General features: G+C 36.4%; 4 protein-coding genes across 4 annotated transcripts; 1 reads left to right on the forward strand and 3 right to left on the reverse strand.

Moving 5' to 3' along the window:
* Positions 1-2395, forward strand: myl10 (myosin, light chain 10, regulatory). Its single transcript, XM_043251069.1, has 7 exons — positions 1-138; positions 608-694; positions 786-861; positions 1440-1544; positions 1788-1866; positions 1981-2029; positions 2179-2395. The coding sequence occupies exons 1-7, from the start codon at positions 136-138 to the stop codon at positions 2281-2283; spliced, it is 504 nt and encodes a 167-aa protein (XP_043107004.1). The 5' UTR covers positions 1-135; the 3' UTR covers positions 2284-2395.
* Positions 2396-2842: 447 nt separating this feature from the next.
* Positions 2843-18172, reverse strand: LOC122353147 (collagen alpha-1(XXVI) chain). The gene is made up of 14 exons (XM_043251067.1): positions 17872-18172; positions 16099-16221; positions 15873-15976; positions 6498-6559; positions 6288-6417; positions 6036-6152; positions 5840-5959; positions 5313-5396; positions 5170-5213; positions 4972-5034; positions 4540-4575; positions 4328-4372; positions 4170-4245; positions 2843-3889 (listed from the first exon to the last, which is right to left on the reverse strand). Exons 1-14 carry the CDS (start codon positions 18012-18014, stop codon positions 3771-3773), a joined length of 1266 nt encoding a protein of 421 aa, XP_043107002.1. The 5' UTR covers positions 18015-18172; the 3' UTR covers positions 2843-3770.
* A 750-nt stretch (positions 18173-18922) lies between these two features.
* bcl7ba (BAF chromatin remodeling complex subunit BCL7B a) lies at positions 18923-22185 on the reverse strand. The gene is made up of 6 exons (XM_043250779.1): positions 22020-22185; positions 21337-21412; positions 21099-21201; positions 20818-20991; positions 20321-20400; positions 18923-19986 (listed from the first exon to the last, which is right to left on the reverse strand). The coding sequence occupies exons 1-6, from the start codon at positions 22109-22111 to the stop codon at positions 19900-19902; spliced, it is 612 nt and encodes a 203-aa protein (XP_043106714.1). The 5' UTR covers positions 22112-22185; the 3' UTR covers positions 18923-19899.
* Positions 22186-22879: 694 nt separating this feature from the next.
* tbl2 (transducin beta like 2) lies at positions 22880-26944 on the reverse strand. The gene is made up of 8 exons (XM_043250777.1): positions 26847-26944; positions 26353-26714; positions 26109-26224; positions 24966-25150; positions 24715-24866; positions 24483-24609; positions 24066-24218; positions 22880-23437 (listed from the first exon to the last, which is right to left on the reverse strand). The coding sequence occupies exons 2-8, from the start codon at positions 26483-26485 to the stop codon at positions 22978-22980; spliced, it is 1326 nt and encodes a 441-aa protein (XP_043106712.1). The 5' UTR covers positions 26486-26714; positions 26847-26944; the 3' UTR covers positions 22880-22977.
* Positions 26945-27414: the final 470 nt, after the last annotated feature.

The raw sequence follows: 27414 nt of genomic DNA on the forward strand, positions 1-27414 counted from the left end.
TCCTCCTCCTTTGTCTAAACATAGAACAGGTGGGCAGCCAAGCCAATTGTGCCAATATATAGCTGGAAACCAACGATGTCTGAGTGTCCCTCAGGCTTTTGAGACCAAGAACGGAGTAAAGAGAAGCTCATCACAATGGTAGGCCTGCGTCTCTTTGCTTTTGGACTCTTTAACATGGAAATGCTGGTGCATGTGAACGGTGTTGCTCTTCAGACAGAATTTTTTTTTGTATTTTATGTTGAAAAGTACACGTATGGATGGATTTACATATTTGTATCTTTAAAATGAGATCTTTTTATTAATTTTGTACCATTATATTTTTCACGAGAGCAACTTTGTTTCAATTTTAGTATGGTTTTCACTGAGTGAATATCACTGTCTGTTCCATTTTGAGTTGACTAAATGCATCTGCAAAGTGCTTGAATCGGGCCACTTTTTTGAGAGTTCTCAACTTCCATTTTGTGCCAGAGTGGTTAAAATGGCACAAACGTCTTAGAGGGTCACGTCATTTCTACATGAATTTTAAAGTCTAATGTGCCTCAGAATTGCATTTTGAAAGGATACGGCTGGAAAAAAATCATCCAAACCACTTTTGCTTGATTTCCAGGCACCAAAGAAGGCCAAGAAGAAGGAAGCTGCCAGCTCCAACGTGTTTAGCATGTTTGAGCAGTCACAGATCCAGGAGTTCAAGGAGGTTGGTCATTTCTAGGATTCACTTTTACCTTAACATTTTATTCTAGCACATTTGTAGGTACTTACCTCTGTAAATCTGAATGCTCCTCCAGGCTTTCACCATCATGGATCAGAACAGAGATGGCTTTATTGACAAAAACGACCTGAGGGACACATTTGCTGCTTTGGGTGAGTGAAGCCACACTGAATGACTATATACAGAGTAAATAACTAGAGACTCTGAAGCTAGGTCTCCGATACTTAAAGGTGTTTATCCTATTGAACTAACAAGAGTATTGTTTTAAGGATTACAGTGGCCTCTCTTTAGACCCCTACTGAATGCCGTGAAGCCTTAATGCGATTACAACACTATGTTTGTTACAGATTTGAATGCAAATGTCATCATTCTATTAAACCTTCGGATAAATGCATATATAACAGTGTCCAAACATCTGAGATCACTAGTAAAAATGCTTTATTCTGCTTTTTAATGTATTTTTACTTTATGTATTATTACATTTAATGTAATTCAATTTTACAAAATCCTAAAACCTCCCTTTTATCTTGAGGGTTAAATAAAGGTTTTATAAAAACTGACTTTCAATGTGGACGTTAATGCAATGTTCACTTTAAAATATGCCAACCCCATAACTATTTAATTGCACCGAACATCTACAAACATTCTAGTTAACTCTCACTCCATTTGGACTATCAGAGTAAGTGGCGCTCTGTATTAATGTATATCCCTGTATGTGCGTGTTTGTCAGGACGTCTCAACGTTGGCAACGATGAGCTTGATGAGATGCTAAAGGAAGCCTCCGGCCCTATTAACTTCACCGTCTTCCTCACCATGTTTGGAGAGAAGCTCAAAGGCAAGGATCAGATTTATCAGAATTGAAATGATAATCATGCTAATGAGGTGCAAATAGCTGCAGAACCCAGCAGATATCAGGCACACTGCATACTGATATATGAATCATATAGTTGAGCATCAGAAGCATGGATTTTGAATGCATCTTGCCCCAAAAATGACTTAATATATTTGTTAATCAACATGTATTAGTGTATATAATTACAGAATAATCAATAATCTGTTACCTTTCTGTGACTGACAGGTACAGACCCTGAGGAGACTATTCTGAATGCCTTTAAGATCTTCGACCCAGAGGGCACAGGAATCCTTAAAGGAGAAGAGTAAGTAGATTTATGCAAATGTAAAAACGTTCCAGCACATCAGCGACTTATGACTTGAAATAATCTCATTGAAATGCACAGCATTTAATATATTTCTTGTGTTTCTCCTCACAGAATCAAATATCACCTTATGTCCCAGGCAGACAAATTTACTGAGGCTGAGGTACTATACATTCCTTTCTGTCTGAAATAGTGTCAATTCAAAATGATAAATAAATCATTTTAAACCATTAAACCGTACTATATAATATCAAAACATATACAATTTTTTGAATGGATTTTAATCAAGGTTTTTCTGAATTTTACGTATAGGTAAGCCAGATGTTCACAAACTTCCCCTTGGATGTGGCTGGCAACCTGGATTACAAAAACCTGTGTTACGTCATCACCCACGGAGAGGACAAGGAACAGGAGTAAAAACTACATTTCCCACGTTTCTCTCATGTTTGTCCATGTCCATTTGTGTGTCGTCTTCTCCTTAAGCTCTTTACCGTGTTTTGGCAATAAAAGGATAAAAGAAAAAAAAAAATCAAGTCTAGTTACAGTTCTTATTGCAATAAACTGTTTTAAAATGCTCAGATAGTAATAGACTTTTCAATTAAATAAATATAAAAACTAAATAAATAAATAAAAAGCTAAATGCTAGCAATCAGGTTTTGGCTCTCAGTAACGTAAAGCATTACCGTGGGAAACCTTTCAACAAACACTTCTTCTTTCTTAACACAACAACAAGAAAAAGCCCAAGATTCGGAAAGATTTCGTTGCCTCCCGAGGGGATTACCAAAGCTCAAGCGCAACAATAAGCTTAAAGCTACACTGGCGTGTTGAACGGTGCTCCGTGAACAAGGTCAACAGGGCCTTTTGTATCTCTCCGGCTATTCACTGCAGCCCTATTAATAGCAGCCCTTGGTGCGTTCTGCCAGTTTGGGTTTTCAGCGAGTCAATGATAGGCTTTATGAATAAAAACAGGTGAGCAGAGGTGTAAACACAATTTATTGTGGTAGACGTTACACTTTCTACGCAGACAAAGGGTTGAATGTGGTTTTAAAGTTGTATTCTGGTCTATTTTTTGCTTGCTGTGAGTTTTGAGACAGAATTGTTTTTATACAAAGCCACGGCTAAGGCTGCTATATATAATTATGTGCATGAGGTCATTATAGGTCATCAATCAGAAAACAAAAAGCAAATGACAAGAAAAATGGGGCCTTTTTGTTTTCTGGAATGTCTTTATGATAAAACATTTATTTTCAGCTTGAATGACTGCGGTATTAAATCATTATTCATGCCACATAAAAACCATCAAGAAGCGAATAGTGTCAAGAAAGCGTTTTTTTATATAATCAAGTATCGTCTTTTTGATTAATTAACCCAGGCAACCTGCCCATCCAAAATCCTCACTATTACTATAATAAAAGAAACAAACTACAGTAAATAGACACAAAACCAGATTTTTATAACATACTCTTTTTTTATGTTGACACCATCTATGCCTCACATGCTACTGAATACTTCTAACCAATACAGAAATAGCTAGTTAGCCATCTTTTTAGCGAACTCACATTCAGTCCGACTCCTTTCTGGTGAGTGACACCCACTTTTAAATGTCTGATCATTTCCTGATGACTAAAATGAAAGGCCAGCCCTTGAAATATATCACGCTGTCGAAGAAAAAAAGGTTGTGAATGGCAATAAAAATACATTTTTGACAGGTAAATACAGTGATTGCAAAATGCAAATAAAAGTAAAATTAAAAAAGTAAATAAAATAGAAAAGATCAGTGCCTCTCTTATCATACTCATAAACAAATCCATTGAGGGATTTGTCCTTGAAAGCAACAGACAGGGGATAAAGGCCTTGTGGTCACAAGTGATTGTTATTTACTCTCCATACCCAATACAGTTCGGCTACTCTCTGTCTGATGTAAGAGGAGAGGAGGGTTTGGCAGAGGCAACATTTTTAGCACTGCCTGATAGCATGAAGTCCGCCAGGAGATCTATTCCAGAGCCGGAGTCCAACAGAGTATCTGGGCAGAGCGACGACAGGAAAGAAACAAAAATAAGGGAAAATTTGTTGCATAAGCATGTGTGTGTGTGTTTAAATACATGCAGTCTAGTCTTCTGATGTCATTTTGTATTCTTTAGAGCAATCTATCCCCATGAAACCTCAAAGTCATTACTAAATAATTGCCTCTATGGCAGCAACAGCTTGTGCCATGAGATCATAATGGTGCTCTGGAATCCAACCGCTCTCTAGTTAGAACTTATAACTGGAAATCTAGATTAATATTAATCCATAATTCTCACCATGAATGCCGATCATGTGTTCTAGGATGAGAACCCTCTCGGCCAGGATCTTCAGCGCTTCCCTCAACTGCTGCACCTGCAAGAATGCAAAAATATATCATTATAACTGCACATTTAAAAACTTTAAAAGCATCCCAAATTGTGGGCACCAGGCTTACCTCTGATGGAGTCTCTCCCGGCTCACCTTTAGGACCTGGAACACCCTATTAACAACATGAGAAAATAAGAAAAAAGATTATTTTATAATACTACATTTACAAAGAAATATATAACCCTAATTTAAAAAAAAATATTTAGAATAGTAATGCATTCATTTATTAAAAATGACTAAAAAATATTCAAAACAATGCAATCCACTATGTGCACTTACAGGTTGCCCTTGCCTTCCTGTTATTCCAGGTGGACCCTTCAAAAAAAAGAGTAAAGCAATATATTTAGCTCAAATAAAAACAAACATATATTTTATCCAAAATGATGAATGTATCAGATTAGGACGTAATTTATATCTAAATGTGACCCTGGACCACAAAACCAGTCAAAAGGAGATTTATACATCAACTGAAAGCTGAATAAATAAGCTTTACATTGATCTACGGTTTGGGTGAGATACTTAAATATCTGGAATCCAATAGTTCTTAGCAATGCATATTATTAATCAAAAATGTATTTTGATATATTTGCAGAATTAAATTTACAAAACATGGAACATGATGTACATTTAATAAGCTAATGATTTTTGTTGATCCATATTTTTGGCTACAAATATACTTGTGTGACTGGTTTGTGGTCAAGGATGGCTTACTCTTTCTCCTGGATCTCCTTTGGGTCCCCTGTCACCTGGTGTGCCTGAAAAGCTTGAGGCAGCCTATGATGAATGTCAATTAATTGGTATACTGTGCCTTGTATATTGATACATATTATCTAGTTATTTATTACATACATACTATCAGATAGATAGATAGATAGATAGATAGATAGATAGATAGATAGAGTGACTTACATTTTTCCCTGGAGCACCTGGGTGTCCAGGTGGTCCGGCAGGCCCTGTACAACATGAATGAACAGAAGATCAGGTGTGTGAACAAATGACTGGTTAGTAAAAGATTATGCTATCATCATGTATGTTCTGATATTTTAGCGTACCTGGTGGACCAGGAGGGCCAGAGGGCCCAGGAGGACCAAGTAAAGCCTGCGTGTCACGATAGGCAGCAAAGTCACTATCTTCATCTGCAACATGCAAGAAAGGATCATACTGAGATGTAAAACAAATCAGATGTACTATTAAAATTGCAACTTGTGCAGCTGTACTGCTTCTGTTCTGTTTAGCAGGATTCTGTGCTCAGGTTCTGCTTTGGGTTATCCAGATTCATGCTGCTTCTCAGACAGCTAACAAATGACTCTGATTAACTGCTGACAGACAGAAGCCAACCAGACTCTTAAACTGAGCCAGATCTCCAGAGGTTTATTTAAGCTGATACTGTGCGAATGCTGCCATCTAATGGTCAAGTTGCTGCAGTTTTTGAAAAGGCTGGAATATAACCACAATTAATCGTACGTAAATACGTAATCGTTTTTAATTGATATCTTTTTTCACTCAGCTATGCATTATTTAATGCCATAATTAATTAAAGTGATAAAACAGCATGTTTAATGTTTACTGTTGTACTCACACTGGGCTTGTTGTTTAGACATTAGAGTGAAAACATCTCCCCTGATGGAGAAGGGCCCTGGGGGCCCAGGTGGCCCAGGAAGGCCTTGTTCACCTGGTGGGCCTCGCAGCCCGTGAGGTCCTGTAGAATAAAAAGGGGAGCTCAATGAGGGAAAATGTTTATATTATCACTCCCAGTCAAGGTATGGAGATCTTACCTCTAGGTCCTGTAGGGCCAGGCTTTCCAGAAAACCCCATCTTTCCTAGAGGTCCAGGAGGTCCAGGAGGCCCAGGGGGACCTGGCAGCCCAACAGGTCCTGCTTGCCCTTTTGGTCCTGAAAGTAGTTAAATGACCAGTTTAAGCATGAATTATAATTCTGAATATATATGTATATGCATCTCTTAATCATATTTATCTATATTACACACCCTAAAAAAAAAGTTTAGCAACATTATTGTTTTCTTCTCACCTGGTCGGCCAATGGCATTGGGTGTTATTGGTGAGGGGTGTGTCCTGTCCACTTCATTATCAGCTGTTCTCTCAGGTGATGGGCTGGGCTGAGAGAGAGGGGGTGCCTCAGTATCTCTCAATAACATTATCTGTTGAAAAAGCAAACCTGCATGCTTACTATCTTAACATGTCTGGTTAATACAAGAGATTACCTAGATTTCTACCTTACCTGAGCTTCAATGACACTCAGGCGCTCTTTGATGTCAGCATAACCAGTACAGTTCATGCACTCTAAAAGGATGAACGCAAAAAGAGATGTCAAGGTAACATGAAGTATGACAGCCGAAAAAGGGGAATTTCTAACCATAAAAGCGATACAGCACAGAGTGAATGGATTAAGCAAATGCTATAAATCTCTCAGCCATCTGTTGTGTCATAAGTCAAATCTATGATCGCTCAATCTAAAGCACATTTTAGCTCTGTTTTTGCAATATTATAATTGTATACTAGTCACAGTAACAGATCTGAATAAAGTTTGAGTGACGTTCTCACGAGTTAACTTAACAAAGACACATTCATTCATACTGTGCTTAAAATTCCAAGAATCCTTCCAGAGTCACAGGTTTGTAGTCCAAAAACGAAATCAATCCCAAGACCTCAGTGTGAAACCAAAATAACAGTGGTATGATCGGTGCTGCTTTGAAAATAAAAAGAATTTGTTAGATATAGCAAATAAGTTCAAGTACATTTTTGGTTAACATCCCTCCCTGAGGTAGAATAAGGAACAAGAAAACCAGACGTTGGCAAAGCATGAATTTCCATTTGCATGGAATCCTAGTGAAGGGAAATATCTCACTCTGGGTTTCCCCAACATTCACCTTTCTCATTTGAGAGAGATGCTCTTTATAGCATAGGGCTGGTCAGGGTGAAGACAACCACAAGGTGCTGGATCTCTCTATGGAAGAAGACAGATCTTCCAAGACGAGATTTGGGAATTATTTGGCATGAAATGAGATGATGATGAATGGCAGGTGATCTCCCAGTGGTGACATTTGAAATGCAATACAGCTAGTTTTTCCCTAACAATGAGATTAGAATTTAAAGATCACCAGATGATCAAATCAGAAATGTAACCTTTATGTAAAAATTCACGAAATAAAGTGTTTAAGATGCAATGACTAAAACAGATTTACTTTAATATACTGATTCATTGCCATTCCCTGTTTTCACATGATTTGATGAATGCTACCATTCAAAAGTTTGGACTCTACAATATGAAAGGAAATTTTTTTTTACTTTTTATTCCTGAAACTGAATACTGACGTACGGTTTCCACATAAATATTAAGCAGCACAACTGTTTTCAACATCGATAAGAATAAGAAATGTTTCTTGTGTAAAATAAGCTTGTTACAATTACAGAAAATATATTAAAATAGAAAAAGTTTTTTAAAACTGTAAGAATATTTCACAATACTATTGTTTTCACAACACTTTACTGTATTATGAAATTAATACACATTTTTTGAGCATAACCTAAACCTAACCCTTTTTTTTGGACATTGAATGTGACAAAATGTAGAACAGAACTTGATTTAATCAGGCGCTAAACAAAGCTTAAAACAAACAAATCTGCTAAGAAAGATATCCTTAATTTATAGGAGTGGGTTGAAAACACAGGAACAGAAGATTATATTTTTAAAGATATAAACAACCTTAAACACAACGCTTATTCATTCATATTCAAATGAATGAATGAATGAATGAGTTTGGACCAAAGTTAATGTCTCTTTCACTGCTACTCGGCCAAAACTGCACTTCTGCTTTCTTCCAATGAGACATTTACAACTATGAGCTTTATCATCTGCTCTCAATTGACTGCCAAAGGCCACAAGCATGTCACAGTGTCATCAAAGTACAGTCTGCATGCCAGACCTCATGAAGGGACATTAGCTCATTCCATAAAATGCAAAGGAACAAATTTGTCACTCTTCACCACAATATGCAGATCCAACAGAGCAGAAAAAGTTGACATGTCTCTGTTTTTCTGGATGGAAAGACATAAGGACTGCATTAAATGGCGATGCTAACTGCACGTCTGGAAACACCCATGATGGTAAACCCAAAGGATGCCATCCACTCTATATCTGCTTTTAGAAAAGCACTAATTCTGTAATATTTACTTTGTAGGGACTCCATGGCACTAGGCGATGTATGATAGAAGACTGTGCGTAAGTTAAACCGCCGCTGAAGTTTGGCAGACTACGCAAACGCAGAATGAAATGTTCAGCTGTCTGACATGCCTGTTCTCCTCGTGCCTTGGCCACAATGCACGGCTCTGCTGGATACCAGACTGCTCTCAGATCAGTGGACAGCTGAACATTGGGGTATTCTGGAAAAACACCCAACGGATGAGCTGTAAAGGAGCACAGCACAATGGAATCTGCAGATTCTGAGCCTCTATGGTTTTTGCAGATGTGAGAGAGGCTTTAAACTGGCCATTTTTGGAACTAGCACAACGGTTTTATTAAAAGTGACATGGTTAATAAAGTTATGCAAACATGTGCCAGCGCAGACATCAGTGATGTATTGATGTTCCCAACCAGAGTGTGACTTGTGTCTTAGGAGAAGTACAAATACACAAATCATACATCCAAGCTTACCACATTAAGACTCCACACCCATTAACAGCATTTTGGCAGAGACTGATGGGGCTTTCAGAAATTATGAACACACAATATACTTTTTTTTTTATTCTCCTCTGTGAATACAGTTTATAAAAGTGGGTTATTGGTAAACTGCAATTCAGACAAGATTGGGATTAACTGTATTGATAGATCTACGTCATCGGATTTGCTTTTGCTGAGTTCATAGTAGACTTATTAGTAATGATATTCAATCTGTATCTGCCCTCAAACAAATTCCTTTGGGCGCATGCATTGCAGAAAGACTGGTAACTGCATGCCTTTCTTTGAGATTCATCGGCTGGAAAGATTATCCCACTAAAGCATATAGCATATATTAAGCAGACTAAACAAATCTAATTTCAATTCACTTTCATGTGATTCCAGAAGTCTCCGTTTACTCATCTGGTTTGGGAAAGACCTAATTTCTAATAAACTAGAGCCCCCAGGTGCTACTTTTAAAAAAACTAAATGATTAAAATTGGATTCTTGTGGACATTTCATTTGATACATAACATCACTGGGAGTTGCTGTCTATTGAAAACTGGAACACCATTGAGGATCTTTTACAGCTGTTGAGTACAGCTGCAAATATCCTACCACACTTTACAGCTTTGCTGTCTTGTTTAAGTTATGATGTTCATGTTTCTGATCTATTAACATTTGTGATACTGTTTTTAGACTATTATGCATAGCCTACACTCCCATATGGCACCTTTTCAAAAACTACTGATATGTACCGTTTAGGTACTAATACTGATATGTATGCATCCTTTATGTGTAAATAAGGCACATGGATGTACCTTTTAAAAGGGTAATGTTCCAGTGAGCTTTCATACTTTATTTAGGAACCTAAAGTGTATGTTTTTCTTACACTAGCAGTAAAAGAATCAAACACGAATCAGATGCTTCATTAGTGTTTCATGGTCTGAAAAGTTAATAAATCATAAAGGCCATGATATATTCAAGTGAAATCCAAGAAAGAACTAGCATGACGCGATTTCGAACAAAAAGCATGCCAAAACAAAGTTTGTTTCAATATTTAGCCAAACAGCTTGGCATAGTGAACATTCCTGAAAATTTCAGTCCAACTAGTAAACACAGTTCGAAAAGTGGCAATGTTCAATAAGAGTATACTGCTCAGGTATTTCAACCCAAAGAAAGAAAAAGATCTTTGTTCAGGGTATATAATGAATACAAAAGTACAAAAGTCAGTTGAACAGTAATTTAAAAAAGTTGTTTTCAAATGAATAAATGTGATTATAGTTTTTATATTTTTATAATAAAATAATAATTTTAGTACATGTGATTCAGCCCTACTTTGTAATTATTTAGTCTACTTTATATACTTTATTTACCCCTATTTAAAGCTTATATCTCCAAAAGGAAGTCTTGGTACATACAGAAAAGTGACTGCGAAAATTTGATCACAAGTAAATAATTTTTAATTCTTACAGATTAACTTATGCACATCAATAATAAACAGAAGCAGTTTGTTAAAGAAATATTTGGCTAAGTAAAGACATTGTTGGCAACAGAAGCCATTTTGAGTTCCTTAAAGGCTAATTCTCACTGCACCCACAGACGTTGACCAATGCAGACAATGAGCAGATTACAGAATGTCACTTATTAGACACTGCACATCCCGCCAAACAACGACTGAACATGTTCAGTCAGCGAAAACAAGCACTGGCTGATGCCAACAGACGCTGACAGGGATAACACAAAATCCACTGAACTTCTTTGTTGGCGTCTGTCTGTGCAGTGTGGATTAGTTTTAAGAGGACGAACCTCGGCAGGCTGTGCCATTAAAATTACTTGAAATAATTTGCAAACAGATTAAATTCATCTTAGGACAAATACAATTTGGAGTTGTCATACAAGTTAACCAAACAAACAGGTAGGCTTCATTGGCGTGACCATCTGTGCTCCACCACAGAAATGAGATGATCTCACCCGCTACAGGAAAGCAGCTGAGAGAGCTGGAGCACACGCGTCCTCATCAATCATGAGATACCACACCACAGACATCCCATTTTCCCACAGCCACTCTCACGGCTAGGGGTACTGATCACAATCTCAATTTAAAGGAATTTGTAGAGCAGGTGATAGATTTGAACCTCTGCCAGGCCTTCTGGAAACATAGTATGGGGGTAGTAAGTAAGACAGCTGGAGCCGACTATGTATGTAGATATAGATAAGACTTTGACCAAGGCATTATGGGAAGTTTGAGTACCCAAGTAATTGTGCTGATGGGAATTGTTCCCATGAATGACACATTCCTTTAGTCTAGCAATCAGGGTTTAGTGGTTGGGATCCAGGAGCCCCAAAGGAGGCATAAGATTATGTATTACTGTAAAATGGATCGTTTCGTATGTACTTTTCAAGACTCACTTTTTCTTTAGATTTCCATTTAGGGATATAATTCTTCAAGCCACATATTCAGATCAGATTTATAACATTCATTGAGAAATGAACTTTACAAACACATCTGAACTGATTTGAAAATGTATTTTACGGTTATCTTTTAATTGCTTGTTAGCATGCATATTACAAGAACATTAGACATTAGGCTAATTAAGCACATATTAATGCCTTATTCCACGTGACCTTATTCTAAATACTTTATCCTACTCGACACCTAAACTTAACAACTACCTTACTAACTATTAATAGGCAGCAAATTAAGAATTTATTGAGGGAAAAAGCGTAGTTAATAGTTAAAAGTTTTACCTATTCTAAAGTGTCACCATTTTTTGTAGCTTCTCTGCTCTAATAATAGGAAAATGCTGTATTTTGGCTGTATAACGGATATTTCAATTCTGAACTGTTGCAATACATACTTGAAGCAATGTAATAAAATGTGCCTGGGTTCACATATTAAACCTGTGTTTGAATGTTCCGTCTGAAGCATTACCACATAGACCAGTCATTAACAATCTGTGCTTTATGGACTGCGTGACTATATCTTTCAGAAATGTATTAATATGCTGATTTGCTAATAATAATAATAATAATAATAATAATAAAACAACACTTAAATGATACTGTGTTTTCAATCTTGTGCTATATATTAATTGAGATATCAATCAAAATTCAAAACCAAATCCAAAACCATAAGTCTTATATTAGATTGTTGAAGATTTTTTTGATTTGTGGCATGCTCTCTCTGGGAGTTGCTCTCTGGTGATAATTGGTATATGGTTATGGGACAAAGGATCTCTTACAGCTGTCGATTTCAGCTGCAACCACCCACCCACACCTCAACAGCTTCGCACCAGTGCATTCCTTGACATCTATTCCTTCTTAGTCAAACATAAAGCTATCCTTTTCACGTAGCCAAACGCAATATCCAAGTTCTTGACATACTAATATTTATTGAGATGAAGCGAGGAACTGGCCTTAATATACAAGGAATGCATTAATGGACAAAACAAAGTTAACCTAGGGAGGGACTAATCTGATGGATGGGAAAATATTTCTTTGTCTGGGCTGCATTAATGAGCAAACAATTTCATCACACGGGTATCTTTTAATACAAGGCACACAAATTTAAGACACTGTGCATTCCTAAATGACAAAACATCACTGAAGTGGTTGAACATGACCTCAACTAGTCACACAATTCTCAATAACTGTCAAACTGAGCTGAATAAACATTCAAACCACAACTCCAGGGGAGCATGAATCAGTTTAAAAGTTTCTTATTGCATTTCTGTTTACATTCATGGCTGGATTGTTCACTCTTATAGCTTGCTTGTTCTTACAACCAAGCTTTGAATCCTGCCAGAAGACAACAGAGAAAGCGCAAGTGGTACGACAGCGGTTTTAATTATGGTGATCGGTCAAATACACTGTTACAACTGTATGACAGTGGAGACCAATCCCAATGAAGTATTCTTATAGACCGTTTACAAAATTTTTTTTTGATATTTTTAGTAGTGCTGGCAAATGATTAATCGTGATTAATCACACCCAAAATAAGTTTATATATGTCTATATATGTATGTGTGTTGTATTTGTTTATTATGTATATACAATACAAACACATTCAGTATATATTTTGAAAATATTTATTTACATGTGTATACATTTTTCATGTTAATATTTCATATTATATATTAAAATATTTTTCTTAAATATACACATGCATGTGTATGTATTTGAATATACATAGTAAATATACACATATAGTACACACATATATTATGCAAACAAAAACTTTTATTTCGCATGAGATTAATCATGATTAACCATTTGAAAGCACTAGTTTTATATGTTTTAATACCTTCTTTTTGTTTTAGAACACTATATTTATTATGTAACCACATTTAAATTATGTATGCTTTCTAATACAGCTGCTGTTGGAGAAAATTCGATAAGCTAAAATAGTATTTGCTATGATCTTCCATTTACCAAGTACAAATAGAAGATGTTTACATCTTGAAAACCCGGAAGTATAAAAAAATTCCACGATGAGTGAAATCAGACACAGCATTCTTCGCTAGGCCTCATTACACATGACAACTAGAAATGTTGGGATTTCACACAGACTGACTTTGACCTAACTCTGTTTAACTGTGAGTCACAATCCAAATTCCAAAAATATGTTCTTAAATAAACCAAACACAGAGGGGGCTGAGACCCGGGGGATCGACAGCCTCAGGCTAAAACTATGAGCCCAATGGAGAGGGATAAAAGGGTGGGAGGAAGGAGAAAGGGAAGGGGAATGAAGATTTCTGATTTATTTACCATGTCAGAGATCATGGCGCCCTTGGATTTGACCCAAACTAAATCATCTGTATCTCACAGGGGATGATCTGAAAAGAGACACTACAGACAGGCCAGTGCTGTGTGTGTGTGTGTGTGTGTGTTGGGGAGGGTCATTAAACCATCCTCATCCAGGAAAACATGGGAATATGTGCCTTGGGTAAATTATCCCTATTGGGTTAGAAATTATTTGAACTCTTGTGACCTCCACCACAACTAACTGTACTATGTCAAATGAATCAAAACGAATCAAAGCACTGACTCATTTCCTCAAATCAAAATATTTTCTTCCAGCTATTTTTTTCAGTGTCAATTAAAATGTATTTACCCAATATATTTGAAGACCAAGAGCTGTGCTGGTTTTGATTATGATTATCTCCCTAGGATAACAGCAAAGTGAGTCAGTAAAGTGATAATATTCATACCGAGATCTCTGACTTTTGACTGGAAATGATTTCTTTTTCAAAACGTAGCATGCTTTGTAACAAAGTCATAATGCATTTTCTTCTGGTTAATGTAGAAACATGTTTATGCACTACAGTTTTTAGTGTTCATGTAGCGAGAAAGGAAATACATTCAGACAGCAACATAATTAAGACACATTCGCTGAGATTTCACCCAGATGTTTGATCTCCACAGTCAGAACAGCTGTTGTCACTCACATTCTCACCCACACAATGAATGGATTTTACCTTGTTGCTAAGAGATTTCAATTTTAAATAAGAACTATTTCTGCTCGGTTTCTATTAGGGGAGCTTCCTCCAAGGAGATAAAAGATGCAGTGCTTCTTCAAAAAATGAGAAAAAAATGTGTGATACAAAAATAAATCAATGCAAAACTGACAAAATATATCATTAAAAAGCGTATAAACCACTTGTATTTCTAAAGAAACATTGTCCAACAGTGATACCAGAGGGAGTCTTTGTCTCTCTTGCCTCCCCTGATCCCACTGAGTTTTAACAGAACCTTAAAGCGAGCAGTTTGGTGCAGGTAATTGTGAATGAATGACGGAAAATCATGTGAGACGAGGCAAAGCTTATCACAACGCAACTGGACATGACTGGTTATGCTCTACTGTGATTTGTTCATGACATAAATGCCACCTCTTCTGCTTGGGCACGTTCTGAGTTTTCAAATCAGTCTCAATGTACAATATAATGGTGTTAATAGGAAGACTAATTAAAAAGTTTAAATAAAACTCTTAAAAACTCTAAACCACTTTGTTAAATCAAAATGAAACTTGTAATGACCTAAAACATGATCTAAAAAATGAGCTTTTAGTAAGTAATCAGCTTGTTGTAATTTAGAGTAAATCTGTCTGTGATAAATATTTACAGAGCAAATCAGAGCTGTCCAAACTCGGTCCTGGAGGGCCAGTGTCCAGCAGGGTTTAGCTCGAACTTGCCTTAACACACCTGCATGGAAGTTTCTAAGCTGCCTAGTAACGCTTGATTAGCTGCTAAACCTCCTCAAGGACACCGGACCTTCAGGATTGAGTTTGGACAGCCCTGGTTTAAATTATACGGCCTTCACTAACTTAAGATTCTTAAGACTCATTCCAGGGTTGAATAAGTAGAATATTGATTACATTGGTAATGTAAAACATAAATTTTTTTAATATTACTGAATATTATTTAATAAAAATGTATTTTATATTTTCAGAATGCTGGCTTACACAAGGAAGGCAAACCACAAAACCATTATCGGTGTGTCTGAAATTGCATACTGTCTGAGTATCTGACTATTAAAAAACTTCACGGCCATTCATACATCTTCTCCCATTGCCTCATAGGATAGCAAAGTGTCCATCAAATGCATACTTCAGAAAGATACCACACGTAGGAGGTGATCTGTGTAGTGTTTTCAGATCTTATGAATTTGGATCCTATGTATTTGATTTAGAATGGAGCGGTGAATGGAGGGGAGTGGTTGCTAAGGTATTGCTATCTAGTTTTCTAAGTGGTGTTTATGTTAGGGTCGCAAGTCAAAGGAGGCCAACCATAAAATCTCTATATGTTTTGCTTGTCTTAGCAAACACCACTAATAAATGTCTATGTAATTGGCTCACAACATCTAACATCTAATTCCTTTGTCTTACGGTCTTTCAATGCTTCAGTGAACTTGAGATCAGCAAAAAATGAGCTCCCTCACCCTCTCTGCAGTCTTCTCCATGGAATCCTGGACAGCATCGCCATTCCAGAGAAGTGATTTTCCTGTAGGTCACTCTGTACACGGGTCTCACCAGAGTTCTGTAGCTGGGGAAATACAAAGAGGCAAAACACGCACAGAGTCTGTTAGCTGACGTCCAAGTTAATGTGAGAGTGAATAGCGGAGTGTAACCCAGTGTGTACCATGAGATCATTTCTTTTCTTTGTACCTGATGAGGTTTGAACACGGTCCAGGCCATCGGCAACTCTGAAACAGTCGCTGCACAACAGTCTCTGTCCCATTTTGTGTCTGGCATGAAACGGTCTTCTGTACTGTGTACTGGCACCAGTTCCTTATTCGTTCCATGTTGAATAAACAATAACAATGACAAAGACCAGACCAATCAGAATACAGAAAAGTCAAGAATTAAAGAGAAATTCGGGGAGAAATGAAAGCACCAATTTATTCACTGATCAGACAACAAGGAAATTAAATCATGGAAAATAAGAGATGTAAAATTCCTTTTTTACAAAACTTAGATCGATGGCACAGTTACGTGCCTTCGACCATTTTAGTGCCATAATGTATCTTCAAGAATCTCCTACACTTCAAAAGCGAGATAAAATACAGCACAGTGGACTGAGAGTCCTCTGAGAGACTCAGTGGCACAAGCATATCTTTTTTCTTTTACTGCAGGAGACCGGATGATTTATTCTCTCCCGACATTCACATAACACCCAGAAGAGTCTCACAGACATTCTTGAAGAGAACTAAAACAAAAAAACAATGTGTGCCTGCATCTGCACGCTTTGTTTCTAAACTCAATCTGGGAAACTTCCCTTCTGATACGTCTCGGTTGATTCAAAACATCCCAGGACTGTGACCCAGCATTGGTCATTTCCTTATTCAAGTCATTACTTTTAATTTCTTCACAGAATAGACTGTGTTGTGACCAGACCACAGACACAAAAGCTCCACACGTCTAGACTAAAGATCTTAACCTCAACTGCATGTAAAACCATAAAATATTTTGCCACACTGTTTTTTGAGAAAATGAATGTTTCATTCTTAACAAATACTTTTGGCTTTGGTTTGGTTTACGTTTTTTTCTGGGAACTTAATCAGGGGCCCACAGGGGCTTTAACAGATGTGTTAGGATAGATAGATAGATAGATAGATAGATAGATAGATAGATAGATAGATAGATAGATGAAAAGTTTTGGGTGACTAACTACATTTTGCAGATAGATAGATAGATAGATAGACAGATAGATAGATAGATAGATAGATAGATAGATGAATGTTTCATTCTTTACTTTGGCTTTGGCTCTGTTTTATTTTTCTGGGTATAGATAGACAGATATAGACAGATAGCTAGATAGATAGATATAGATAGATAGATAGATAGATAGATAGATAGATAGATAGATAGATAGATAGATAGATAGATAGATAGATAGATAGATAGATAGATAGATAGATATAGATAGATAGATAGATAGAATCAGAAGATAGATAGATAGATAGATAGATAGACAGATAGATAGATAGATAGATAGATAGATAGATAGATAGATAGAGATAGAATCATAAGACAGACAGATAGATAGATAGATAGATAGTTAGATACAGACAGATAGATAGATAGATAGATAGATAGATAGATAGATAGATAGAATCATAAGACAGATAGAATCATAAGACAGACAGACAGACAGATAGATAGATAGATAGATAGATAGATAGATAGATAGATAGATAGATAGATAGATAGATAGATAGATGACAGACAAAAATGACAGACAAAAAAACAGACACATTTTCAGAAATGTTTACATTTGTATACATGCAGAAAAGTTGTGAGCTACTAAAATAATAGAACTGTTTAACTATTCAAAGATTTTCGACTTTTTCGACCTTAATCCATAATTCTGCAACATAATAAGGCTTTAATCAATTAATTCGCTAAACCTAGAGACGTTCCGGTCGGTGACAGGTTTACCTGTTGAGTGTGTTTGCTCCAGTGTTGTGTTCCGACACTGTGCGCTGCAGTCTCACTGGAACCTGATAAATAGCTGCTGAAGCTTTAAAAGCACGCAAGGAAAACATGAAAATACAAAGAAGTTTCCAAAATCCCTCAAGCATGGTCCGACGTCTAACAGCTCTTCCCTTATTCCCTGTGCTTTATCTGATGTTATCCTGCTCAGACGAGTTGTGTTAAACGCCTGAATGAGTTATTGAGAGACCTGACGGGTGAGGAGAGACAGTCCCTGACTAGAGTAAAATACAATCCCCTCTTCTGGAGTAAAACACTGGCTATGTCTCATAACCTATTTGGCTGACTATCTAGTACCTACTACATCATAGTCAGCATTTCCAAAAAAATGCTGCAGGCGTCTAGGTACTGTGTAATCTATAAGCCAAAAGCAATACAGGGAGTTCTAAAATACAACCAGAAGGGGAAAATATGTATTTAGTTGATAGCTTAGGTAATTCAAAAATAAAATGTTAATAGGTGAGGATCTTATCGTATAAATATTTTAAAAATGATGAAATTATTAAATAAAAAAAGAGCAAAAGTATTAGCACTTTTTAATGAAAATGGCGTTTTAGCGCCACGTGCAGGTCAAACGTAGGGCTACACAACAGATATTGAATCTCGATCAATTTTGTTCGGATATTTTTTAAATATTATCTTACAATATAAAGCAATTGTTTTACATTTGAATATATTTTAAAGTGTAATTAACTGAAATTTCTGCAGCCATGTTTGTCTTCAGTGTCACATAATTCTTTAGAAATCACTGTAATATATTGACTTGCCACATTTCTCATTATCAAGATTATTATTCCTAATATTTTTGTAGAAGCCATAACCTTTTCAGGATTCTTTGATTGATAAAAAGGAATATATATATATATATATCAAATTGATTTTTTTAAAAGGGTAAGTAAAAAAATGTCATTCTTCAACTTACAGCAACCCCAAATTTTTGAATGGTAGTGTACATTATTATTTTTTACAGAACAATAACAACAATAAATCTTGAAAATGATCTTGAAATGTCTAAAACTTTAATGATATTTGCATCAAATAACAATGCGACTGCTTCATCAACTTCAATGTGCCCACTAGACCAGTGTGCAAAAAATAAAAGGTGGCATAAGAGACAAGATTTTTATGGGTGTCCAACAGAGACAAAAGAGAAATGTTCAATTACTGCAAACAAATGAGAGTTGGAGGTACTACAGACCCTGAGACCAGAATCCACAAGCAGAAAATATAGATATCATATTATATAAGTGTAAACTTTCAGAATTTGATTGCAGACATTCTGCATGTTGAGCCATTGTTTTTATTAAAAGGGAATGGTGTGATGAGCTTATCTTTGCATGAAGCGTGATGTGTTCAATTATATTTCAAGTACCCTTATCATTTAATTCGTTATTTGTTTTGGAGGACATTTTCTTCAATAATGACTAAGCCTTCAGTCAACATGAAATTAGATTATGGCTTTCTTTTTTAACAAGGATCACATTCTAATGACAATAAAATAAAACTATTAGCATTATAATAACCGTAACAGCAATTTCAACAAAAAGGGCTTTATAGAGATAGTACATTCATTCATTCTCCCTGTAAACAGGAATGTCTAGTCAATAGTCTGGCTTTTTTTTGGTTTTGGCCTATGAACGTTGAATTAATGCATCAATCATGTTATGTCAGAATTTGTGTAGGATGTAAGAAATTCAGAGACTCTACTAAAATCTTCAAAAATCCTGACATGACCTGAATGGAAGCATTTTGTAGGAGATATGAAGGGAAAGCAAGGATCTGTAAATCTAAAATGTTGCAAAGCAATCCCATGTGATAATAAATATAGTGCTTTATTGATGTCTGGTCCATACTGTGTCTTTTGCAGCAGTTCTATGAAGGTCAGTGATCAGTCTGGCTGATTATCAATGCCCAGTGTACATTGTGAGTGCGTGTGTGCGTGTGTGTGTGTGTGTGTTTGTGTGCGTGTGTGTGTTAGCTAAGAGGGGCCGTCTGGATGACCGAGACCTGCTCGGTGCAGATTCTTTTCAGTGGTGGGGCTCCACAACTGTCCTCATCCTCCTGTACCCAGAGAAAAAAGAACAATTAATTAAAAATGTGTTTCATTAGTTCAAAAAAAGGTTTCATATAATATAAAAATGAATACAAAATATATAACAAATACTATATAAACAGCAAAAATCTCTCTCTCTCTCTCTATATATATATATATATATATATATATATATATATATATATATATATATATATATATATATATCTGCTATGTTAGGTATTTATGTATCTGCTATGTTTCTGAAGTACAGCACTACATAAAAATAAAAAAATAATCATATGAATTCAAAAGAAAGCAAGTTTCACAGCCCAAGGCAGAGGAACTATCCCAGCAGTGTACCTGAGCAGTGAGGGGTAAAAGATCTTCTTTGATCAGTGTTGGCGGTTCATCTGCTATCTCACTTGACTGCAGCAATGGCTCTAAAAAAAAAGTTTTTAAAAAGTGGGTCAACTGACTAAACGATTTCAGTGAACCTATGAAATATGTAGTTTTGGAGATAAGAGCATAATTTATTTGTTCAGATCACAATCACACTGACACAAAGAGGCCGAACAACTTACTGTGAAATCTCAGGTTAATATGACTAAATATTTAACATAAATTAGATTCATAATACTACAGGCTTTATGAAACACATTCCTCTGAAAATGTGTGATTTAATTATAAATAATAATACATAAATAATATATAATTAGTAATATAATTTATTAGATTATATTACATTAAATACTAAATAATAAAAAATAATGTAATTAATTTCTCAATTTAGAGATTACACAATAAAATATCACAATTTTTTACCCTTTAATTCTGAGATTAAAATCGATAAGTCTAACCTTCCATGATTTCTTGGCCGAGGGTGGGCGGCTGTGGGTCATCTGTACGGTAGTCTAGACTCTGAGGAACAGGGCTGACTGGCTCACTGGGCTGTGGACTGGAGTTATTGCTGCTGTCTGCAGCTACTTTATGCTGGTACGAGTCAGACAGAGAACTCTGGTTGCTGTTCTCATCTGAGAAGGCAGGAGGCAACCAAGGGAAGACAAGAATTTCACATGAAAGAAAGAAAACAATACGATTTTGGCAGAATGATCTATGCCTTTAATATGCTAATCTTTACCTTGAAAATCTAAGAGTACAGAACAGGAGTTATCAGATGACTCCTCTGCGGGAAAATTCTTCCGTTGTGTCTCTCCACCCACAGACACTTTGCTTTTGTCCTTCTAAAATTCAGGTTACAGATACAGTCAATGTAGCCGAGTCGGAAAAACCCTTTACTTTACAGAAGTTGATCTTGACGATTTGAAAAATGTTGACAATTGAAACCAAGAGAATTCAATATCTCACGTGTGTCATACCTCTTTTGTGTCCACCACAGGAACCCATTTAAATATTCTTAATGATGTATCTCCAACTGTGACCCATTTCTTCTCCCTGAATAAGAGGAATTGTTTAACAGGTTTTCCATATACACGACTTGAAAGCTCTGTCAAGTTTCTATGTTTAAAATGCAACCATGCAGAAAAAAGCACTTATCAAGTTTCCAGATGGAGAAAGTTTAAAGGCTCCTCTAAGAGCTGCTTTTTTTTTCTAGACATGTGGGATTACAAAGTCCATTTGTTGATGAGTTGAACCCTATCCAATATCCCCATTTATTTCAATCACAAAAGTGCATGTGCTAAACCCTGAGTGAATGCTTGGATTATTCTTTTGCACAGTAAATGAATAATAGAACGATAAAACGAATAAACTACTAAACTAGTAAAAAAAAAGAAGTAATTTATTAATAATATATATGGTTACTGGCAGTCCAAAATTCTTCAGAACCAGAAAAAACCTTTTAAAAGTCCTCTCTGGACCCACCTCATTTTGCCACTTGCACCGTGAAAAAAAACAAAGACAAGCGCGCTGCCATTGGCTGTCTCTCATGTCAATCAAACGGCATCCTCTTATAAAACTCCTCCTCCTTTCCGACTGAAGTTTCTCTTTTGAAAAACATTTCTCTCTTTGAAAGTATTGTGACGCCGCCTGTCATACTCACCATCTCCGTACTCTCTCGATAGCCGCCATCACTTTCTTAATGTCATCTTTAGCGCGGCTTCGGGTCTCCGCGCGGACCGAGCGACCCGACATTTCTGAATTTTATCAGTACTCTTACTGGAATCGTGTCGGTCTCGCAGTCTGGCTCCGCTAATCTCGCATCGCGAGAACTCGTGACTCCACTTTCCTGAGCTTCTTGACAGGTCCCACCTACTTATTGAGGGCACAGGTGGCTGCTGTGGCTTTTCTTTATGAAATTTATGGTAACTTTTATTAAAAGATGAAAAAGCCGCTAGCCATATATATCACTCAACGAACGACGGCCCAAAAACATCTTGTAAAAATTGTACTTAGTTATAACCAAAATGCTTTAATATAACTCAAAAAGGTTATAGTTCATTTCAAAATAAAAGTCTGGTTCTGGGGCCGATTTTTTATTAAGATATTAAAATGTGTTGTAATTAATATTAAATATTATGTTAATTAAAAAAATGTGGACATTTAGATAGAAAATTGTTATTATGCTTGCTTTTTAAAATTGTCTACTTATAGTTTTACTTCTTACAATATAGCTTACAGTACTTCCTTAAAGTTTGATTCTAAAATATTCCCAGTTAAATATGTAGAGACAACCATCATTAAATAAATAACTCTAATAAAAAGTCAAATGATGATGCAGCACACAGGCAAAAACATTTTCAAAATTAAATTGAGACTATAATCTGAAGATAACAGAATATATATATAGCGCTATCTTTCCATTTCCGTATTCCTTCAAAAGTGTAAACAACACCTTTAAAGTCACAAACACACAGCAGTAGAAACAATTGTAAAAGAAGAACAAAACTAACTCACAAAGAGTTAAAAATACCCAATTTATTCAATAAAATCAGCATGCTAAAGCAACTTAATTCTAAAACCAAAAACAGACTAGATTTCCAGAGAAAACAAATCAGCTTTTAGTTCTTTGTATCATTCAGCACTGTGTCCAGAGCATTCTGAGCATCTGTTATCTGCTGCTGGAGTCTCTGTCTCACTCCATCATTTGAGGCCTTCTTCAGCATGGTCTGCATGTCCTGGATAGCAGAGCGGTAACCGGTCACATTGTGAAAGACACGAATGGCACGGTCCCCACTACTCACTAAGAAACGATTGTTGATGTCAAACTTCAGGTCGGTTATCTCTTCGCTGTGAACACCGTGAAACTCCTCCTCTAGTTCACCAGTGCTGGCACTGTACATGGCTATATCACAACCATTCGATATGGCTACTACACGACCGTCAGGAGACAAGGCAATGCGGCTCCCCTCCGACACCTGACATGGCACGGTCCGGAGCAAATATGGGTCCTGCTTTTTCTTATACTCCACATCTGTGTCCCACAGCTTCCATGTGCCGTCTTTAGACACAGTCACCATTCTGTAAAAGGAAGTGATAGAAAATTTATTAAAGGGTTAGTACACTCAGAATAGAAAATTCTTTCTTTTTAAATGCATGTTGTTTGAGAACATTTCAATCAAATCAATCTATGTAGGGTCACAGAGCTCTTGGATTTAATCAGATATATCTTAATGCATGTGAAGTATGAACAACAAAAATGGTAATTAATAACTAATGAATTAATGAGTTTTCATTTTTGGGTAAACTGCATTTGAGTATATCTATCTATCTATCTATCTATCCTCAATGAAAGCTAAAAACGTTTCTGCAAGTAACAAAATGATTACCAGTTTAATATCATACTATCAAAACTCTGTTCACTAATTAATAAGTGTTGTTTTTGTTAACTAAAACTAAAAAATAAAAAATTATAACTGAATAACTTCAGAAACTACTGAAATAACCACATACTAAAATATAATAATAAATCAAAATAAATTATTTAAAATACAAAATTTCAATAGAATCAAATTTAAAACAATTCTAAATATTAATAGATGCTATAATATTAATATAGATTTATTTATAGAAATCAGTTATGATTGTATTTATGGGAATATATTTATCTTATTCTTTTGCTCGATGGTAAAAGATGAGATTATCTTGCCTCCGAGAGTCATTGGAGAAATCAAAGGAGTAAACCCCAGCCGAGTGTCCCTTAAGGTCAAAGGCACGGGTGACCTCTTTGAACTCCCCTGATTTGGCAAAGCAAACCTCCCACACCTTCACATCAGGGGTAAAGCCACAGGAAGCAACAAACCTTATGAGAAGGAACAAAATACAATTATAGTCTATTTAAATTTATATCTGCATTAGTCCATATTTTTTTATCTTAGATTTTTATTGATGCTTGACATGAATGTTTTTATGGCTCTTCGTGCTGCAAAAAGTTTAATCAAAGGACACTGACATATACACATTTGTTTAACTTCATTAAAAATGTAAATTCAAACATTACATCTATATATCAGTAAATTAAAAATATGACACGAACCCTAAAGACTAGAGGTTTCAAAAAACAAACCTTCCACAAGGCGACACAGCAACATGCGAGTTGGTCATCTGATTCGTGTTGATGGAAGCTAAAACCTCTCCCTTCAGATCCCAGATCACAATGGTGGTGTCAACAGAGGCAGACATTATAAATTTGCCTAAAAAAACAAATATAAAATGACTATTTAAGCCTTACGTAAGCTTGCTTAGCTTACGTTCATTCCATTTAGTTTAGCTACATTTAATTAGCGGAGTCCACCGACCTGTCTCTGCGATTCCGATGTTAATAACGACCGCCTTGTGTTTCTGAGGGAAATCCTCTGAGGCAGCTTTGAAACTGAAAGTCCCATCATCCTTTTTAATCATCTTATAGATGCGAATGGTCTCTCCATTAGCCAGCCAAGTGATAAATGCTCTATGGGCACATACAAACCGATCAGCAGCAATAACAGTTAGGAGAAACGGTTAGATTTAACCTGATTGAACAGTGTGTTAGTAATGAAGACAAACGTACCGAGAGTCTGGGCTGAAGCAGACGAGTGTGGCGTGGTCAAACTCAACGTTGGCCCGCAAGCACTTGTGATCTCGATCCAGGAAGTCTTTAGTGCTCCAGATCCTAATGGTACGGTCATCCGAGCAAGACGCGAGGTACTTGCCATTGCTACTAAAATCCAGACAGGTGACATTACCATTGTGATTCTAGAAAAAAGAAATGCACAGATTTATCCATATACAAGACTTTGACATGCACCTAGAGACAACATTGTGAAATCTTGACATTCGAAATAGGATACGTAAACAACAATTAGTACTACTATGAAGCGGAGGGTCAAGGTCTGTATAAATGTGGACATTACTTCAGCCTTTAATGTAACATTATATTCATTCTGATATAATGATCTGCTGCTCAGTTTCTTTTTATTGTCATCAATGCTGAAAACAGTGGAAGCCCGTTTCCGCCAAAAAAGGTAACCAACTTTTTTCTCCTCACAATTCTGACTTTTTTTTTTTTTTTAAATAGAATAAAAATCATGAAGTCAGAATTGTGAGATATAAAGTCACAACTTCCACTCAATACTGGACTTTATAACTCGCGATTCAGAAAAAAAAGTCAGAATTCCACGATATAAACTGTGAACAAATTAAAATCGTGACTTTATATCACACAACTTTGAGTCTCTATTCTGACTGAATTCTCGCTGCAATTTTGAGTGTATATGTAAATATACATATATATAAAAAAAAATTTTTTTTTGATTAGTGCCACACATTAGTAAGAACTTCATTTGGACAACTTTTTGATTTTCTCAGCATTTCGATTTTTTGCACTTCGACTCCAGATTTTCATACAGCGCATCTCGACCAAATATTGTCCTATCCTGACCATACATTAACTGAAAGCTTATTTATTCAACCTTCAGATGATGTTTAAGTCGAAAAAATGTGAAAAATTTACATATGACTGATTTTGTGGTCCAGGGTCACATATCTCGCAATTCTGAGAAAAATTGCCTGTGTGCATCACGCAACTCAGAATTGTGAGCTTAAAAAGTTGCAATGACCTTCATTTTTAATTCAGTGGTGGAAACAGGCTTCCGTACTTTACTATCACATGTAAAAGCGTTCGCTATATCTTTGAGATTTAAGCAGGAATCACCTTCAGAGAGGAAGCCAGTAGACTGTGCGAGAACGTGTGCTGCTGCGGTTTCTCCTTACGGGGGCGCTGTTGATGCTTTTGCTTTTTGGAAGACGCTTTCGCTGCATTTTCCTCCACTGTAACATTATCCAGCAGTTAGAGGAACACGCGACATAAAACAAACTACTTTAAAACATGACAACAAAGCAACTCAAAATGCGTTCACGTTAGCGCGAAGAACCTCAAAAGACGCAGACAGGCTTACCCGGCGCACTAGCGTCTTTCTTCTGCTCGTTCTGCTCGGACAACTCGCCTTTTTGTCTGCCAACAGCCACGGCCACTAACAACACCAGCGCGCCTATCAGCAGCGATAGTGCAAAGATCGCCGCAAACTCCATCTTGGCGAGATCTGTGCCACGTTTCACTCTTGACACGAGCAAGCAGACCCAGAGACTGGCTGTGAAACTGCGGAGGGGTCTCTCTCTCTCTTCGCGGTATAACTCGAGTCGCACTTAGTTCCACTTCACTTCAGTGACTCGCTGGCAGCTTGACTGCTGCAACACATAACTGTGATCTTCACCGGCTGTGCTTGTGCATCAAACTTCTCGGTCGTTACGCGACAGCCCCCTGCATTCGTTTTGAAAAATTCAGAAGTTGTTGTATAAAACACGCATATGTAATGAAATATCAAAATAGGAGTGTTTTCTTGTTGAATGAATTATATTGTACGGAATCTGGTAGTGACAAACGTCTACTCACCACCGCGCAGCCGCGAGATCCTCTTCTTTGTGGAGTGAGGGATTTTGGTGAAGTTAGGGCTCTTAGCGCCACCTGGAGTCTCGGCAGGGAAACCGTTTCCGTGTTTTGCATTCGGATCGTAGATCATTAATAAGATGCTTTAACAACTAGATAATCAGGTTAATATATATACAGGATCCTAATTATACCAAATGTCTGTGGAAAAACCTGACGATCATGTTGCCGAGCACTCAATTTAACCAGTGGCCTGGCCTGGATAAAAAAATGAAGGACATTTAACCCCATTAAAAATATTTGTTAATACTATCATACATTTCTTTTTGGATTTTTTTATTCCAAAAATAAAATTCAGGTTGCTTTTTTACATTAATTGCATTTTGTCAACTGCACACATACAGGAATATAGTATACAACAAAATATTATTCACAACAAATGAACGGATGTTAAGTTTTGAAATGCATTTAAACATTTTATTTCCCATTTCAGTTGGAAACCAATTATTTGGGAGAAACTGTTTTGTTGATCAGGAATAGCAGATCATTTAATATAATTGATATGAACTTCATA

Source organism: Puntigrus tetrazona, chromosome 10, assembly GCF_018831695.1.
Source record: "Puntigrus tetrazona isolate hp1 chromosome 10, ASM1883169v1, whole genome shotgun sequence".
NCBI lineage: Eukaryota > Metazoa > Chordata > Actinopteri > Cypriniformes > Cyprinidae > Puntigrus > Puntigrus tetrazona.